The sequence below is a fragment of the Trachypithecus francoisi genome, unplaced genomic scaffold (assembly GCF_009764315.1).
Source record: "Trachypithecus francoisi isolate TF-2019V2 unplaced genomic scaffold, Tfra_2.0 Lachesis_group12, whole genome shotgun sequence".
Classification (NCBI taxonomy): domain Eukaryota; kingdom Metazoa; phylum Chordata; class Mammalia; order Primates; family Cercopithecidae; genus Trachypithecus; species Trachypithecus francoisi.
The window spans coordinates 1,782,033-1,800,594 of NW_022681457.1; the positions used below are offsets into that span (position 1 = coordinate 1,782,033).

At 47.4% G+C, this 18,562-nt stretch overlaps 1 protein-coding gene across 1 annotated transcript; it reads right to left on the reverse strand.

The window, feature by feature from the left end:
- Window positions 1–1,667: 1,667 nt before the first annotated feature.
- On the reverse strand, window positions 1,668–6,684 carry LOC117091441 (paraneoplastic antigen-like protein 8C). The gene is made up of 2 exons (XM_033223759.1): window positions 5,502–6,684; window positions 1,668–1,971 (listed from the first exon to the last, which is right to left on the reverse strand). Exon 1 carries the CDS (start codon window positions 6,115–6,117, stop codon window positions 5,503–5,505), a length of 615 nt encoding a protein of 204 aa, XP_033079650.1. The 5' UTR covers window positions 6,118–6,684; the 3' UTR covers window positions 1,668–1,971; window position 5,502.
- Window positions 6,685–18,562: the final 11,878 nt, after the last annotated feature.

An 18,562-nucleotide genomic window follows, 5' to 3' on the forward strand; every position in this document is an offset into this window, starting at 1 on the left:
CTTCCACCTCAACCTCCAGTGTAGCTGGGACTACAGGTGCATGCCACCATGCATAATTTTTTTTGTTTGGTTTTGTTTTAGTTTTTGTAGAGATGGGGGTCTTGCTGTGTTGCCCAGGCTGGTTTTGAACTTCTAGCCTCAAGCAATTCTCCCACCGTGGCCTCCCAAAGTACTGGGATTACAGGTGTGAACCACTGCACCCAGCCCACTACAGAAGTATTGATGGGATTCTAAGGGCTTCCGGCACCCCCCGGGGAGTAAATTCTACAATATAAGGTATAGTCACTGTATCATTTTTCTAAAATCCAAAACTCTGAATTCGGAACCACATACACCCCTGAAACCACATCTGGCTGACGGTTTTTATAAGAGATTGTGGACCTATAGGGCCATACCTCACAGGGTTGGCAGGGTATGATGGGCTAATGATATGAAGGAATGTGGCATAGTGCCTGGAACACAAGATAGCTGTTACTGTTTTCATTTCAGTTAAATTGTTCCATCTTTCACACCAACCACTGGAAAATGGCCTGACATCCTGAGAAGCTCGTAGGATAAAAGATAACTGTGTTTTGGCCGGATGCAGCGGCTCACGCCTGTAATCCCAGCACTTTGGGAAGCCAAGGTGGGCGGATCACAAAGTCAGGAGATTGAGACCATCCTGGCTAACACGGTGAAACCCTGTCTCTACTAAAAAAATACCAAAAAAAAATTAGCCGGGCGTGGTGGCGGGTGCCTGTAGTCCCAGCTACTCGGGAGACTGAGGTAGGAGAATGGCGTGAATACGGGAAGGCTGAGCTTGCAGTGAGCTGAGATCGTGCCACTGCACTCCAGCTTGGGCGACACGGAAATACTCCATCTCAAAAAAAAAAAAAAGAAAGAAAGCTGTGTCTTGTGCCTATGTGGCCATTAATATCAATAACAGCCCTTCTCAAAATAATGCAGGGCCAGGCAAGGTGGCTCACTCCTGTAATCCCAGCATATTGGAAGGCCGAGGCAGGTGGATCACTTGAGGTCAGTAGTTCGAGACCAGTCTGGCCAACATGGCGAAACCCCGTCTCTACTAAAAACAAAAAAATCATGGCCGGGCGCAGTGGCTCAAGCCTGTAATCCCAGCACTTTGGGAGGCCGAGACGGGCGGATCACGAGGTCAGGAGATCGAGACCATCCTGGCTAATATGATGAAACCCCGTCTCTACTAAAAAATACAAAAAACTAGCCGGGCGACGTGGCGGGCGCCTGTAGTCCCAGCTGCTTGGGAGGCTGAGGCAGGAGAATGGCGTAAACCCAGGAGGTGGAGCTTGCAGTGAGCTGAGACCCGGCCACTGCACTCCAGCCTGGGCAGCAGAGCGAGACTCCGTCTCAAAAAAAAAAAAAAAATCAGCCGGGCATGGTAGTGGGCACCTGTAGTCCCAGCTATTCAGGAGGCTGAGGCAGGATAACTACTTGAACCAGGGAAGTGGAGGTTGCAGTGAGCCAAGATCACACCACTGCACTCCAGCACAGGCAACAGAGAGAGACTCTGTCTCAAAAATAAATAAATACATACAAATAAAAATAAATGCAGTCCTGGAAGACTTCAGGCCATGGAAGCGGTTTTCAGTACTTGTTTTAGCAGCCACATCATTTTTCCAACTTAAATCTTACATGGATTTCCCCTCCATATGTCAAGGGGCAGACTGTGATTTCATTAGCATACATTTATTTTATGAGTTCATATTTGTACAAAAGAGCATCTCAATCACAAAGAACAATGAAGAGTTTTAGCTGAACCCCCTTTTGAAATCAGGGGTTTACAGAAGCCAGATGCAGCCCTCCAACAGCCGGCACATTCAATTTACCTGTGAATTTTTGCTTGGGATTTGTCCTACCAGTGATGTATTGACTCAGCTAAGTAGCTTCAAATGGTGACAGTTTTACATGACAACTTGCATTGGAGTCCCAGGATACACTTTGACTGGTCCAGAAAACCTTGAGAGAGAAGTGGTAGGATTTTGATTTCACGGGCCACATTGAACAACCACACACATTGTGTATTACAAATATAAATGTTATACCCCTGAAATCCACAACAAGCACAAAATACAGGCTTCATGCTGCAATATGGTAAGAAATGTCACACCATCCCTTATTATACAACGAATATGTCTTGATGGGAGAGCAGCATTCAGCAAACATGCTGGAGGCTTTTGTAGCATTTATTCAAGCTGGGACTCTGGGATGCAACAACAAACACAGTAGTACAATATTCTGCGAGTGGGTATACCCAGGCCGGGCATTTACAAGGAACAGAAAGATCAGGCCAGGTACGGTGGCTCATGCCTGTAATCGCAGCACTTTGGGAGGCCAAGGTGGGCAAATCATGAGGTCAGGAGATCGAGACCATCCTGGCTAACATGGTGAAACCCCGTCTCTACTAAAAATACAAAAATTAGCCGAGCATAGTGGCGGGCGCCTGTAGTCCCAGCTACTCAGGAGGCTGAGGCAGGAGAATCACTTGAACCAGGGAGGCGGAGCTTGCAGTGAGCCGAGATTGTGGCACTGCACTTCAACCTAGGCAACCAAGCAAGACTCTGTTTCCAAAACAAAACAAAACAAAACAAAAAGTCAACAGAGAGCTACACTTCTTGACCATGGATTTGCAAGAAGTTCACATATGTGTGTGGAGATGGCAGGAAAAGGTGTATCCCAACCACTGCACAAGAGAAAAGGATGGTGATCTGAGGCTAGACAGCCAGCTTGGGAAAGGGGCAAAAATCAGTCTTCGAGGTTTTAGGTTATGTCAATCAAGTGAATTCTAAAATTTCCTTCTGTTTCTTGGCACTTGCTGGGAATGCAAGAATCTAATAGGAGTTTCTGCCTGCTTGGGAGGGGGTCTCTTACCTGCACCCTGGGTGCCACGGTAGGGGTATAGAGACAGAACATCCATTTTTCGACTTTGATAAGGGGGCGAAATAGGGGTGGCTTCCCAGAAATAAGAAAGGGGGTTGAGGCCAGGCACAGTGGTTTATGCCTGTAATCTCAGCACTTTCGGAGGCCGAGGCAGGCAAATCACTTGAGGTCGGGAGTTCGAGACCAGCCTGACTAACATGGTGAAACCCCATCTCTAAAAAAATATACAAAAATTAGCCGAGTATGGTGGCAGGCACCTGTAATTCCAGCTACTCGGGAGGCTGACGAAGGAGAATCGCTTAAGGCTGGGAGGCGGAGGTTGCAGTGAGCCGAGATTACACCAGTGCACTCCAGCCTGGGTTACAGAGCAAGACTGTCTCAAAAAGAAGAGAAAAAGAAAAAGGAAATAAAGAAAGAATGTTAAATGCTGGAAGTCGCAGACATAACTAACGTCCACAACAATAAGACATTAGGAGTCTTCGTCTGGCACGGTGGCTCATGCCTGTAATCCCAGCACTTTGGGAGGCGGAGGTGGGCAGATCATGAGGTCAGGAGATTGAGACCATTCTGGCAAACATGGTGAAACCCCGTCTCCACTAAAAATACAAAATTAGCTGGACGTGGTGGTATGTGCCTGTAATCCCAGCTACTAGGGAGACTGAGGCAGGAGAATCGCTTAAACCAGGGAGTCAGAGGTTGCAGTGAGCTGAGATCGCACCTCTGCACTCCAGCCTGGTGACAGAGCAAGACTGTCTCAGAAAAAAAAAAAAAAAAAAAAGACATTGGGAGTCTCCGGCATTACAATTTGGTAGGTTGAGTCTTTGTGTGTAAGTTACATTTTTGAAAAGAGATTCCGTTCAAACCTTTGCAGATCCTTGGACTAACAGAAGTTTGCAAATTGACAGGTCCCTTGTCTCTGAGCAAAAGATCTGCCTACTCACATGTATTTGGATTTTACCTGAATTTTAAAATTCTTCTTCACCTCAGTGTTAACGTCGTTCATTGGTAACTCTTGAAAATGGCTTCTTAATTATTTACCTCCTTTTGGACCATTGCCCAGAAGCCTTGCCTTTTCTGTAGAGAGTGGAGTTCACTCCTCCCCACCAAGCCAGGGCTTCTGGAATTTAACTTGGGGAGACTCACACCCTCACCCCAGGCGCCAGTCGGGCAGAAGGGTCCCGCTTCTGACCACTTCTGTAAGAGAGACTCAGCGTGTAGAGAAAGGCGACAGCTTTTCAACAGCCGCTTACAGATCAGTGAGTTCCTCAGAGGTGGGGAGCAGGCAATCACTCTCAGCCATGGTTTCTGTTTGACAGGGTGGCCCAATCCGGACAAATTTGTGCCAGAGGTACATTCAAGGTACATGCTTTTGAAACACAGAAAACGGCTCTAGATTTTGCTATAACAGGATTTCCAGGAGGGCGCAAAGCTAGAGGAGTCTGTGCCGCCCGCCTCCCACCAGCAAGAGAGGCTGTCCCCAGAATCAGGCCGCGGGTGACAGCCGAAGGAGGATGGCGGTCTTCTCCCGAGTAGGGATCTCCCTGACACGTTCCTCCTGGATCTGCGTGGGTTTTCTTCAACTGCAGTAAGAAATCTGCAAAACCTTGGAATCCGGGACCGTTTCTCCCTCCTCCATTTTCTGCAAAGGGCGCAGGCGCCTGGGGGCAGCCTGTGGTCTCCATAGCAACGATCGGACGCGCTGCTAGGCTCTGGCTCCGACGGCGCCTGCGCGGCTGGTCCCGCGGGGTCTCCTGGGTGGCTGAAGATGTTTGTGGGTCTTTGAGACCCTTCCTCACTTAGAAATTACTCTCATCTACTCAAATGATACCCATACACATACTCAGGTGTTATCCGCACACTCTCAAATATTACCCACAACTACTTTCAATTATACGCGGATGCTACCCACATGCTCTAGTGCTATCCACACTCACTAATGTGTATTCAAGTAACCCAAATGTTACCCGCACCTATTCAAATAGCTACTATGAGAGTCACGAGCAAGGTTTTGGTCTGTTTATTCTCCTTCTGTATTCCCAGTGCCTGGCACACTATAGGTCCTCAGGAAATTTTGTTGGTTGCATGGATACACGGATGAATGAACAATCCACACTTAACCAGATTTTATGATCATTCAGCTGTTATCCACATGTACTCAAATGCTACCTACGCTCACTCCGATGTCTCCAAGTAATTCAAATATTGCCCACTTACTCTGAGTGCTATGAAGGCAGGGATTTTTATTGAGTTTACTCCCTTCCGTATCCTCAACTCCTAGAACAATACCTGGGACCTAGTATTACGTAATAAATATCTGTAGGATGAATAAATGAGCCACGGGTACCCAGACGTTAGCCACACCCACTCAGATGTAACCCACAAGTTAGTTAACTCAGATAAAAATAGCCACCTCTTTCGCACTAGTCAGATGTTACCTGTGCTATCCAAATGATACCCATTCTTACTCAAAAGTTACCTACTCGCTAGAGTCATTCTCACCCTCCCTTGCATTACCCACACTCACACTCCTTAAACCTACTCAGGTGGTACCTACCCTCCCACAGTCATCACCCCCTCAGATACCCCCCACGCCCACCCGATGCCACCACCTCACAGCTTCTTGTCTGAGGCGTGACGTCGCCGGCGGTTTTTCTTGTTCTTCCTTTTGCCCCTCTTGCCTTCTCCAGCTTTGCTCTCCTTCTCAGAGGAGTTCAGAGGTGGCATCGCGTCCATCCGGACGGTGGCCCCAGCCTCCGGCTTCTCCCCCAGCCCAGGCACACAGCACTTTCTTGCAGGCAGCTCTCTGGGGCCCGTTGCTGGGGGACACAGTTCCTGCCTCAGGACCCGGGCCATATCCTCCACCGTCCTGCCCTCGCTCTGCAGAAACAGGTTCAGCTTGGTCAGGAATTCGATGTCCTGCTTCCGGGGCATGTAGACCACTCTCCACACACCGCCCTTGCCCTTGATCTCCCTGGGGACCACGGCGTAATTGATGTCCTCCGTCAGCTGAATGATGGCCGCCTTGGATTTATCCTCTTCCAGATAGGCCTTCCCAGCCACTTCGAACTTGCCTAGAGGTTTGAGGGGCAGCCGAATAATCTCTTCGAATTCCTCGTGGTTGCAGTCCTCTGGGATCCCCAGGATCATCAAGGACTTGTAACTGTCCACTTCCAGGGCCTTGCACCCGTGCTCCAACAGTGCAATGTCCTTCACCCCGAACAGCATCTTGCCCAACTCTTTGAGGCAGCAGTATGCCCGCTGATGGACACCTGAGCTGCCTGGGGAATCCACGAAATTATCCAGGATGCCGCGATTCCTTCCCAAAGGGTACGAGAGAGTGAGGCCTCAGGGGCCGGAAGTCGCTCCCCAGGACCGCTTCGTCCAGCTCAGTGAAGGATGCCCCCAGCCCCCGCCTGCAGGGCTGTGCAACGTCGGGGCTTCTGTGGCTCCCTCTGAGTGGGCTCCAAGATTCCCAGGGACTTACGCCTGCTGGAGAAGCAGAAGGCGGTGTTTGCCTCCTGACTCGTGGCTCCCGGGTCCTGGGCAAGGCTGCACCAAGGAGGGTCTCAAGATGATGCTTCCCCTTTCTTGGCGCGGCCTCCGAAGGTCTCGCAGGCCCCAACAGTCTCTCCGGATCTGGGACTGCTGATCTCCCTGAGCAACTGCCAACGGAGTGTCGTGGGGGAGAGGGGGGCACTGCAGGCAGGGAGGCTCGTCCCTCACCGCTGGCCCAGAGGTTGCCCTCAGTGCCCTGTGGCCGGACTAGGACGAGGATGTGGCCGCTGCACTTGCTCCCGCAGTGACGTCACCGCCTCCTTCCGCTCTGCGGCCTGGCGGTCTCCATGGCAACCGCTGGAGCATCGCCTCTGCCATTGGCCGACTGGCTGCATTGAAATCAAGAGTCTGAGGGGGTCATTTGGAGGTGAGGGGTCGGCCACCAGGCATCAGAAGCGCCCGCGATTCCCCTTTGAATAATAGCTGATTCCAGGGGCGGAGGGACAGCGAATGTACAAGAGGCACCCGGGCATATTTTGAAGTCAGAAAGTAAGGAAGTGCTTAAAAAAAAAAAAGATGACAACACCTGGAAAGAAACAGGAACCAGCCTGCAAGGCTCCCACTGGCCAACCCTGGGACAATTTGAGCATCAACGTTAAAAATGAAAGTAACAGATTATAACCCCTTGAATAAAATTAGAATCTACGAGTTGATGTAGATGTAAGTACATGAATGAAAAGTTTGGTGAAGAATGTAAACTATCACATTGTCTCAAAGTACCTGCTCACATAATACTCATCAAAGGGAACAAATGTATCTTTACAGTGGAATGTTCTTGCTTGTAGGACATACACACACTATAATATTCAGAGCGATATGACAATTTACACTCAAAATGCTTCAGGGGAGAAAACATTCTTTTATTTTTTTGAGATGAAGTCTCCCTCTGTTGCCCAGGCTGGAGTGCAGTGCCCCGATCACGGCTCATTGCAACCTCCGCCTCCCAGATTCAAGCCATTATCCTGTTGGGATTACAGGCGTGAGCCACCATGCCTAGCTAATACTAGATATTATCAGGCTTTTTCACTTTGGATATTCTGGTATGTATCTCATCGGAGTAATCTCCTGAGTGAAATCTTGTGTTTTACATTTGAATATTCCTGATAACCAATGAAATGAGAATTTATTTTCAGATACTTATTAGCCATTTGGATATTCTGTTTTGTGAAGAGTCTGCTAAAGTCTTTCACTTGTTTTTCTATTGAATTGTCATCTTTTTCTTATTGTAGTCTTTTTTTTTTTTTTTTTTTTGAGACGGGGTCTCACTCTGTCACCCAGGCTGCAGTGCAGTGGCCCAGCGATAGCTCACTGCAGCCTCAAACTCCTGGGATCAAGCGACCCTCCCAGTTCAGCCTCCTGAGCAGCTGGAACTACAGGCATATGTCACCACGCCCAGCTAATTTAAAAAAATTTTTTCTGTAGAGATGGGGTCTTACCATGTTGCCCAGGCTGGTCCTAAATCCTAGGCTCAAGCAATCCTCTCACCTCTGCCTCCCAAAGTAATGGGATTACTCTGATACACCCCTCCTCCAGCAACCCTAGCACTCCCTGGATAGTAACTTTTTTGGGGGGGTAAATAAGGGTCTCTCTATGTTGCCCAGGCTGGTATAGAACTCCTGAGTTCAAGTGATTCTCCCACCTGGGCCTTCCAAAGCGTAGGGATTACAGGGACAAGCCACCACGCCCAGCCTCAGTAACTTTTAAACATGATCCCGCCATCCCTATATTATTATTATTATTTTGCCGTCACGAATGTAGTTTATTTTTTAATGTTTAATTTTTAATTGTATGGGTACATAGTAGCCGTATATATATATATGTGGTACACAAGATATTTGATACAGGCATGCAACAAGAAATAGTCACATTGTGGAGAATGAGGTTGCCATCTCCTTAAGCACTTATCCTTTGTGTTATAAACAATCCAATTACATTCATCTAGGTATTTTGAAATGTACTATTATTATTAACAATAGTCATCCTGTTGTGCTATCAAATAGTATGTCTTATTCATTCTTTCTATTTGTGTTGTGTGTTGTACCCATTAACCATCCCCACCTCCCCCATCCATCCCCCTCACAACACTTCCCAGCCTCTGGTAACCTTCTGTCTATATGTTCAACTGTTTTTTTGTTTTGTTTTGTTTTGTTTTGTTTTGTTTTGTTTTGTTTTGTTTTGAGATGGAGTCTCACTGTGTCACCCAGGCTGGAGTGTAATGGCGCGATCTCGGCTCACCGCAACCTCTGCCTCCCAGGTTCAAGTGATTCTCCTGCCTCAATCTCCCTAGCAGCTGGGATTACAGGCATGCGCCATCATGCCTGGCTAATTTTTGTATTTTTAGTAGAGACGGGGCTTCACCATGTCAGCCAGGCTGGTCTGGAACTCCTGACCTCAAGTGATCTGCCCACCTCGGCCTCCCAGAGTGCTGGGATTACAGGTGTGAGCCACCATGCCCATCCCCGTTCAATGGTTTTGATTATTTTAATTGCCACAAATACATGAGAACATGCAGTTTGTCTTTCTGTGCCTGGCTTATTTCACTTAACATAATGACCTCCAGTTCCATCCATGTTTTTGCAAATGGCAGGATCTCATTCTTTTTCATGGCTGAATAGTACTCCATTGTGTATAAGCACCACATTTTCTGTATCCATTCTTCTGTTGATGGACACTCAGGTTGTTTCCAAATCTTGGCTGTCGTGGACAGTGCTGCAATGAACATGGGAATGCAGAGATCTCCTTAATCTACTGATTTCCTTTCTTTTGGGTATATACCTAGCAGTGGGATGGCAGGATCAATTTTTAGCTTAATTTTTAGTTTTGAGGAACCTCCAAATTATTCTCTATAGTGGTTGTACTAATTTACATTCCCACCAACAGAGTATGAGAGTTCCCTTTTCTCCACCAGCATTTGTTTTTTCCTGTCTTTTGGAAGTAAGCTTTTTTTTTTTTTTTTTTTTTTTTTTTAAAGGAGTTTCACTCTTGTTGCCCAGGCCAGAGTGCAATGGCGCAATCTTGGCTCACTGCAACCTCTGCCTCCCAGGTTCAAGCGATTCTCCTGCCTCAGCCTTCCGAGTAGCTGGGATTACAGGCATGTGCCACCACGTCTGGCTAATTTTTTGTATTTTTGGTAGAGACGGCATTTCTCCATGTTGGTCAGGCTGGTCACAAACTCCTGACCTCAGGTGATCCGCCCACCTCGGCCTCCCAAAGTGTTGAGATTACAGGCGTGAGCCACTGCGTCTGGCCGGATATAAGCTATTTTAACTGGGGTGAGATGATACTTTATCTCATTTCAGTTTTGACCACCATCCCTTTCTGGGTCCTCACCTCCCCAGATTCACCCACAATTGTCTAAGATCCAATCACATAATGTTTCTTATCCCACGTGGTTCATAGCAGACCTTCTGTTTAATACTGATTGATCCTCAACAATCATGACTCTTTCTTTACAAACATCAGTAGAACTAACATATTACTTTTCAGGTTTCCCAGTAGAGAGAAAACAAGGGAAATGTGCCCTCTCATTTAGGGGTATTAGGAACCAGCTCTTCCACAGATATTCCTTTTAAGTCTAATTTTGTCATTTAAAAAATCTGCATTTGAGCCCAGCACAGTGGCTCACACCTGTAATCCCAGTACTTTGGGAGGCCGAGGCAGGTGGATCACGAGGTCAAGAGATCAAGACCATCCTGGCTAACATGGTGAAACCCTGTCTCTACCAAAAACACAAAAATTAGCTGGGCGTGGTGGCCCATGTCTGTGGTCCCAGCTACTGTGGAGGCTAAGGCAAGAGGATTGCTTGAACCTGGGAGGGGGAGGTTGCGGTGAGCTGGGATCACACCACTGCACTCTAGCCTGGCTACAGAGTGAGACTCCGTCTAAAATAAAAAAAAAAAAAAAAAAAAAATTTGCATCCAAGCCAGTCATGGTGGCTTACACCTGTAATCCAAGCACTTTGGGAAGCCGAGGTGGGCGGATTGCCTGAGGTCAGGAGTTCGAGACCAGCCTGGTCAACAGGATGAAATCCCATCTCTGGTAAAAATACAAAAATTAGCCAGGTATGGTGGCACAGACCAGTAATCCCAGCTACTTGGGAGGCTGAAGCAGGAGAATCACTTGAACCTGGCAGGTGGTGGTTGCAGTGAGCAGAGATCACGCCACTGCACTCCAGCCTGGGCGACAGAGTAAGACTCTGTTAAAAAAAAAAAAAAAAAAAAGGCTGGGCGCGGTGGCTCAAGCCTGTAATCCCAGCACTTTGGGAGGCCGAGACGGGCGGATCACAAGGTCAGAAGATCGAGACCATCTTGGCTAACATGGTGAAATCCCGTCTCTACTAAAAAATACAAAAAACTAGCCAGGCGAGGTGGCAGGCGCCTGTAGTCCCAGCTACTCCGGAGGCTGAGGCAGAGAATGGCATAAACCCAGGAGGCGGAGCTTGCAGTGAGCTGAGATCTGGCCATTGCACCCCAGCCTCGGCAACAGAGCGAGACTCTGTCTCAAAAAAAAAAAAAAAAAATTCACATTATACTCCATGGCATGACCATTTTAATACAAAGATGAGTTTTCCTTCCAAAGATGAAGTAAAATTGGCGATCCAAAATATTTGCCACGAGTTTATGAATCCTTGACACTCCACTGAATATCCCTGGGCTTACGCATGTTCCAAATTGAGAAGCAAGGGAAGAGAATGGTTCATTTATTTGATCCACCAGGATTTACTGAGAAGTGTCCTTGTTCTAGGCTTGGGTAACGTGCTGGGCATACTTGAGTGAGAGACAGGCTCTGCTTTGAGGAGCTCAGTCCAGTGGTTACGACAGGCTAGCTCAGTCTGTTTACAGGCAGGGAGAGAAACCCTGTAACTACCACGAAGATGTGTTCCAATTCTGGTGTGGGGTGTAGAATACAGAATATATCAAGTGGGCTTAGTTTTCCTGGAACATGTTTTGCTAGAGTTTAAAGAGAGAACTGCATAAAATCCTTTGGAGGCCCTGAGATGCCTGACTGACATCATTACTGTGTCAGTAACCTTTTTATCAATTTATCCTTCAATGTCTCTGATTAATTCTCCATAAAGGAATTCATCTGTCTGGTCTCATCTGGGAAGGCTTCCCGCAGGAAGTGACATTTGAGAGAAATCTTGATGGATGCATATAGTAACCACAAAATAATACTAGTTTAAAAAGTAATAACTGCTAACTTTTGCATAGGGTATACTAAAATATTCTAAGCCTTCTATGTGTACTAAGTCTTCTAATTTTTAAAACAGTTCATGATATAGATGTTTTATTGATTCAATCATTTATTCATTCAACAAGTATTTATTGAATAGTTCCTGTATCTTATAGTCAGGAAAACTGAGGACCAGAGAAGTTAAATCACTTACCTGGGGCCACACAGCTAGTGAGATTTTTTTGGTTTTTTTTGAGATAGGGTCTTGTTGCCCAGGGTCTCTGTTGCCCAGGATGGAATGCAGTGGCGCAATCATGGCTCACTGCAGTCTCAACCTCCCAGGCTCAAGCAATCTTCCCATCTCAGCCTCCTGAGTAACTGGGACTATAGGAGCATGCCACCAGACCTAGCTAACTTAAGTTTTTGTTTGTTTTTGTAGAGACGGAGTCTCACTATGTAGCCCAGGCTAGTCTCAAACTCCTGAGCTCAAGCAATCCTCCTGGCTCAGTCTCCCAAAGTTCTGGGATTATAAGTATGAGCCACTGTGCCTGGCCAAATGAGATTTTTTTTTTTTTTTTTTTTTTTTTTTTTGAGATGGAGCCTCGCTCTGTCACCCAGGCTGGAGTGCAATAGCATGATCTAAGCTCACTGCAAACTCTGCCTCCCAGGTTCAAGCGATTCTCCTGCCTCAGCCTCCCAAGTAGCTGGAATTACAGGTCCCTGCCACTATGCCTGGCTAATTTTTGTATTTTGGTAGAGAGGAGGTTTCACCATGTTGGCCAGGCTGGTCTCGAACTCCTGAGCTTAGGTGATCTGCCCACCTCAACCTTCCAAAGTGCTGGGATTACAGGCATGAGCTACCACGCCCGGCCGAGATTTTTACTATTTGGTTTAGTTTAATTTTTTTCCATGAATTTTCTGTTTGTATCTTTTATCCATTTTTATAAAAAAATAGAGTTTCCTTTTTTGCTGAGGAATAAAAAAGCTTTACAATTAAAGAAAATTAGCATATTATCACACCATGTGTAATGGTTTAGTTACTTGTTTTTTGTTGGTGGGTTTTTTTTTTTTTTGAGATGGAGTCTCATTCTGTCACCCAGGCTAGAGTGCAGTGCCATGACCTCGGCTCGCTGCAAGCTCTGCTTCCCAGATTCACGCCATTCTCCTGCCTCACCGACCCAAGTAGCTGGGACTATAGGTGCCCGCCACCACACCTGGCTAATTTTTTGTATTTTTAGTAGAGACCAGGTTTCACCATGGTCTCGATCTCCTGACCTTGTGATCTGCCTGCCTCGGCCTCCCAAAGTGCTGGAATTACAGGCGTGAGCCACCACGCCCGGATGGTGGTGTTCTTTTTTTCTTTTTTAAATAATTTATTTTTATTTATTTATTATTATTATTTTATTTTTGAGATGGAGTCTCGCTTTGTTGCCCAGGCTGGAGTGCAGTGGTGCGATCTTGGCTCACTGCAACCTCCACTTCCCAGGTTCAAGCGATTCTCTTGCCTCAGCCTCCCAAGTAGATGGTATTATAGGCGTGAACCACCATGCCTGGCTAATTTCTTTGTATTTTTAGTAGAGTCGAGGTTTCACCATGTTGGCCAGGCTGGTCTTGAACTCCTGACCTCAGGTGATCCCCTCGCCTCAGCCTCCCAAAGTACTGGGATTGCAGGTGTGATCCACCATGTTCGGCCTTGGCTAAATTACTTGTTAGTTGGAGTCTAGGCTCTGGGGATAGAGCAATGAATGAGATGGACAAAATCCCCTGATTTCCAAAAGCTGACACTCTATTGGGCCGACAGAGCAGGGACAAATAAATAAGATATATAATATGTCATGTGGTGATCAGGAGTGGTTACAGGGAAAAATAAAGCAGCAAAGACAGAGAAGGGCCAGATGCCGGGACTCACGCCTGTGATCCTAGCACTTTAGGAGGCCAAGGCAGGAGGATTGCTTGAGCCCAGGAGTTTGAGATCAGCCTGGGCAACAAAGTGAGACCCCCATCTCTTAAAAAATAAAAAATAGGCCGGGCGCGGTGGCTCAAGCCTGTAATCCCAGCACTTTGGGAGGCCGAGGCGGGTGGATCACAAGGTCAGGAGATCGAGACCCTCCTGGCTAACACCGTGAAACCCCGTCTCTACTAAAAATACAAAAAAAACCTAGCCGGGCGCGGTGGTGGGCGCCTGTAGTCCCAGCTACTCGGAGGCTGAGGCGGGAGAATGGCGGGAACCCGGGAGGCGGAGCTTGCAGTGAGCCGAGATTGCGCCACTGCACTCCAGCCTGGGCGACAGAGCGAGACTCCGTCTCAAAAAAAAAAAAAATAAATAAAATAAAATAAAATAAAAAATAAATAAATAAATAGTCGGGTGTGGTGGCATACATCTGTGGTCCCAGGTACTCGGGAAGCTGAGGTGGAAGGGTCCCTGCAGCCTGGGAGGTCAAGTCTGCAGTGAGCTACGATTATACCACTGCGCTCCAGCCTGGGAGACAGAGTGAGATCCTATCTCAAAAGAAAAAATTAAATTAAATTAAAAAGAGAGAGAGAGAGAGGGCCAGGCGTGGTGGCTAATGCCTGTAATCCCAGCACTTTGGGAGGCTGAGGCGGGCAGATCACGGTGTTAGGAGATCGAGACCATCCTGGCTAACATGGTGAAACCTGGTCTCTACTAAAAATACAAAAAATTAGCCGGGCGTGGTGGCGGACACCTATAATCCCAGCTACTCGGGAGACTGAGGCAGGAGAGTGGTGTGAACGCGGGAGGCAGAGCTTGCAGTGAGCCGAGATCGCACCTCTGCACTCCATCCTGGGCGAGAGAGCAAGACTCCGTCTCAAAAAAAAAAAAGAAAAGAAAAGAAAAGAAAAGTAAGAACAGTCAGTGCAAAGGCCCTGAGGCTGGAGCCTGCCTGGTATATTTGAAGAACAGCAGAAACCAGTGGTGCCTGGCAGCAGAGGGAGCAAGGGAGTATTGGGAAGAAAGCCCAAGAAAAAGCAGGCCACGCGAGACAGGAGGTGACAGCCAGATCTTACAAGACCTCAGAGTTCCTGGGGGGGACTTGGGACTTTTCTCTGGGTGAGATGGAACACCAAAGGTGGGGAGGTTTGATGAGGTAACTGAGGGCCAGGGCGTTATAGGAGTTTGCCAGTCAGGAACGATGTTGGAGTAGGAGGATATAGGTTTCTGAGAGTTGAAAAGGAACAATTAATCCTTCACACAGCAAATATATATATTTACACATTTAACTCTGGCTCTGTTCCATACCTTGTGTTAACAGCGAGCCCAATATATATTAATACAAATAAAATGTAATGACAGGAATTTAGCCACTCACAACTTACATGAGTTACTAACTTTTTTTTTCTTTTTTTTTTTTTTTTTTAGAGACTGAGTCTCACTCTGTCACCCAGGCTGGAGTGCAGTGGCATGATCTCAGCTCACTGCAACCTCTGCCTCCTGGGTTCATGCCATTCTCCTGCCTCAGTCTCCCAAGTAGCTGGAATTACAGGAGCACACCACCACACCCAGCTAATTTTTGTATTTTTAGTAGAGATGGAGTCTCAACATTGTGCCCAGGCTGGTCACGGAACTCCTGACCTCAGGTGATACACTTGCCTCAGCCTCTCTAAGTGCTGGGATTACAGGCATGAACCACCACGCCCTGCCTAAGGTGTCGTTTTTGACATTTAAATCTGCAATGTAGGCTGGGGATGGTGGTGCATGCCTGTAATCCCAGCTACTTGGGAGGCTGAGGCAGGAGAATCGCTTGAACCCAGGAGGTGGAGGTTGCAGTGAGCCAAGATGATGCCACTGCACTCCAACCTGAGCAACAGAGTGAGACTCTCCCAAAAAATAAACAAATAAATAATAAATCTCCAATCTACCTCTAACTTTATACCTTTCCAGATGGCTATTGGGTGTCTTAGTTTTTTTTTTTTTTTTTTTTTTTTTTGAGACGGAGTCTCGCTCTCGCCCGGGCTGGAGTGCAGTGGCCGGATCTCAGCTCACTGCAAGCTCTGCCTCCCGGGTTTACGCCATTCTCCTGCCTCAGCCTCCGGAGTAGCTGGGACTACAGGCGCCCGCCACCTCGCCCGGCTAGTTTTTTTTTGTATTTTTAGTAGAGACGGGGTTTCACCGTGTTAGCCAGGATGGTCTCGATCTCCTGACCTCGTGATCCGCCTGTCTCGGCCTCCCAAAGTGCTGGGATTACAGGGGGTGTCTTAGTTTTATGGAGAAAAGTCCATCTCGTTTTCAATGACATGAAATTCCACTGTTAAGATGTAAATTACCAGCCAGGCGTGGTGGCTCACGCCTGTAATCCCAGCACTTTGGGAGGCCGAGGTGGGCTAATCACAGGGTCAGGACATGGAGACCATCCTGGCTAACACAGTGAAACCTCGTCTCTACTAAAAATACATAAAATTAGCCAGGCATGGTGGCGCACGCCTGTAATCCCAGCTACTTGGGAGGCTGAGGCAAGAGAAGAACTTGAACTTGGGAGGCGGAGCTTGCAGCAAACTGAAATTGTGTCACTGCACTCCAGCCTGGGCAGCAGAGCAGGACTCCATCTCAGAAAAAAAAAAAAAAAAGAAAAGAAAAGAAAAGTAAGAACAGTCAGTGCAAAGGCCCTGAGGCTGGAGCCTGCCTGGTATATTTGAAGAACAGCAGAAACCAGTGGTGCCTGGCAGCAGAGGGAGCAAGGGAGTATTGGGAAGAAAGCCCAAGAAAAAGCAGGCCACGCGAGACAGGAGGTGACAGCCAGATCTTACAAGACCTCAGAGTTCCTGGGGGGGACTTGGGACTTTTCTCTGGGTGAGATGGAACACCAAGGTGGGGAGGTTTGATGAGGTAACTGAGGGCCAGGGCGTTATAGGAGTTTGCCAGTCAGGAACGATGTTGGAGTAGGAGGATATAGGTTTCTGAGAGTTGAAAAGGAACAATTAATCCTTCACACAGCAAATATATATATTTACACATTTAACTCTGGCTCTGTTCCATACCTTGTGTTAACAGCGAGCCCAATATATATTAATACAAATAAAATGTAATGACAGGAATTTAGCCACTCACAACTTACATGAGTTACTAACTTTTTTTTTTCTTTTCTTTTTTTTTTTTTTTAGAGACTGAGTCTCACTCTGTCACCCAGGCTGGAGTGCAGTGGCATGATCTCAGCTCACTGCAACCTCTGCCTCCTGGGTTCATGCCATTCTCCTGCCTCAGTCTCCCAAGTAGCTGGAATTACAGGAGCACACCACCACACCCAGCTAATTTTTGTATTTTTAGTAGAGATGGAGTCTCAACATTGTGCCCAGGCTGGTCACGGAACTCCTGACCTCAGGTGATACACTTGCCTCAGCCTCTCTAAGTGCTGGGATTACAGGCATGAACCACCACGCCCTGCCTAAGGTGTCGTTTTTGACATTTAAATCTGCAATGTAGGCTGGGGATGGTGGTGCATGCCTGTAATCCCAGCTACTTGGGAGGCTGAGGCAGGAGAATCGCTTGAACCCAGGAGGTGGAGGTTGCAGTGAGCAAGATGATGCCACTGCACTCCAACCTGAGCAACAGAGTGAGACTCTCCCAAAAAATAAACAAATAAATAATAAATCTCCAATCTACCTCTAACTTTATACCTTTCCAGATGGCTATTGGGTGTCTTAGTTTTTTTTTTTTTTTTTTTTTTTTTTTGAGACGGAGTCTCGCTCTCGCCCGGGCTGGAGTGCAGTGGCCGGATCTCAGCTCACTGCAAGCTCTGCCTCCCGGGTTTACGCCATTCTCCTGCCTCAGCCTCCGGAGTAGCTGGGACTACAGGCGCCCGCCACCTCGCCCGGCTAGTTTTTTTTTGTATTTTTAGTAGAGACGGGGTTTCACCGTGTTAGCCAGGATGGTCTCGATCTCCTGACCTCGTGATCCGCCTGTCTCGGCCTCCCAAAGTGCTGGGATTACAGGGGGTGTCTTAGTTTTATGGAGAAAAGTCCATCTCGTTTTCAATGACATGAAATTCCACTGTAAGATGTAAATTACCAGCCAGGCGTGGTGGCTCACGCCTGTAATCCCAGCACTTTGGGAGGCCGAGGTGGGCTAATCACAGGGTCAGGACATGGAGACCATCCTGGCTAACACAGTGAAACCTCGTCTCTACTAAAAATACATAAAATTAGCCAGGCATGGTGGCGCACGCCTGTAATCCCAGCTACTTGGGAGGCTGAGGCAAGAGAAGAACTTGAACTTGGGAGGCGGAGCTTGCAGCAAACTGAAATTGTGTCACTGCACTCCAGCCTGGGCAGCAGAGCAGGACTCCATCTCAGAAAAAAAAAAAAAAAAAAAAAAAGATGTAAATTCCCATATGTGTTTCTGGCCCCTCTAATCTGTCCCTTTTAACCAGTTGTCTGTCCATTTATGGGCCAGCCCCAAACTGTTTGAAAGCTATACTTCTATTATCAGGTTTCAAATACAGAAGGGCTGGTTGCCTCTTACTTTTTCAGAAATGCTCTGGATCTTTTCACATTTTTTTTTCTTTTGAACCTCAGAATCAACCTGGCTAACTTTATTTATTCTTTTTTTTTGTGAGACGGAGTCTCGCTCTGTCCCCCAGGCTGGAGTGCAGTGGCGCGATCTTGGCTCACTGCAAGCTCCGCCTCCCGGGTTCAGGCCATTCTCCTGCGTCAGCCTCCCGAGTAGCTGGGACTACAGGCGCCCGCCACAGCGCCCGACTAATTTTTTGTATTTTTAGTAGAGACGGGGGTTTCACCGTGGTCTCCATCTCCTGACCTTGTGATCCGCCCACCTCGGCCTCCCAAAGTGTTGGGATTACAGGCGTGAGCCACCGCGCCCGGCAACCTGGCTAACTTTAAAAGAGCCTTTCTGTGTTTTAAATCGGGCTAGATTAAATTCATAGATCTGGGGGGAAACGAGGGTCAACTTTTTAATACTGGATCTTCCCAA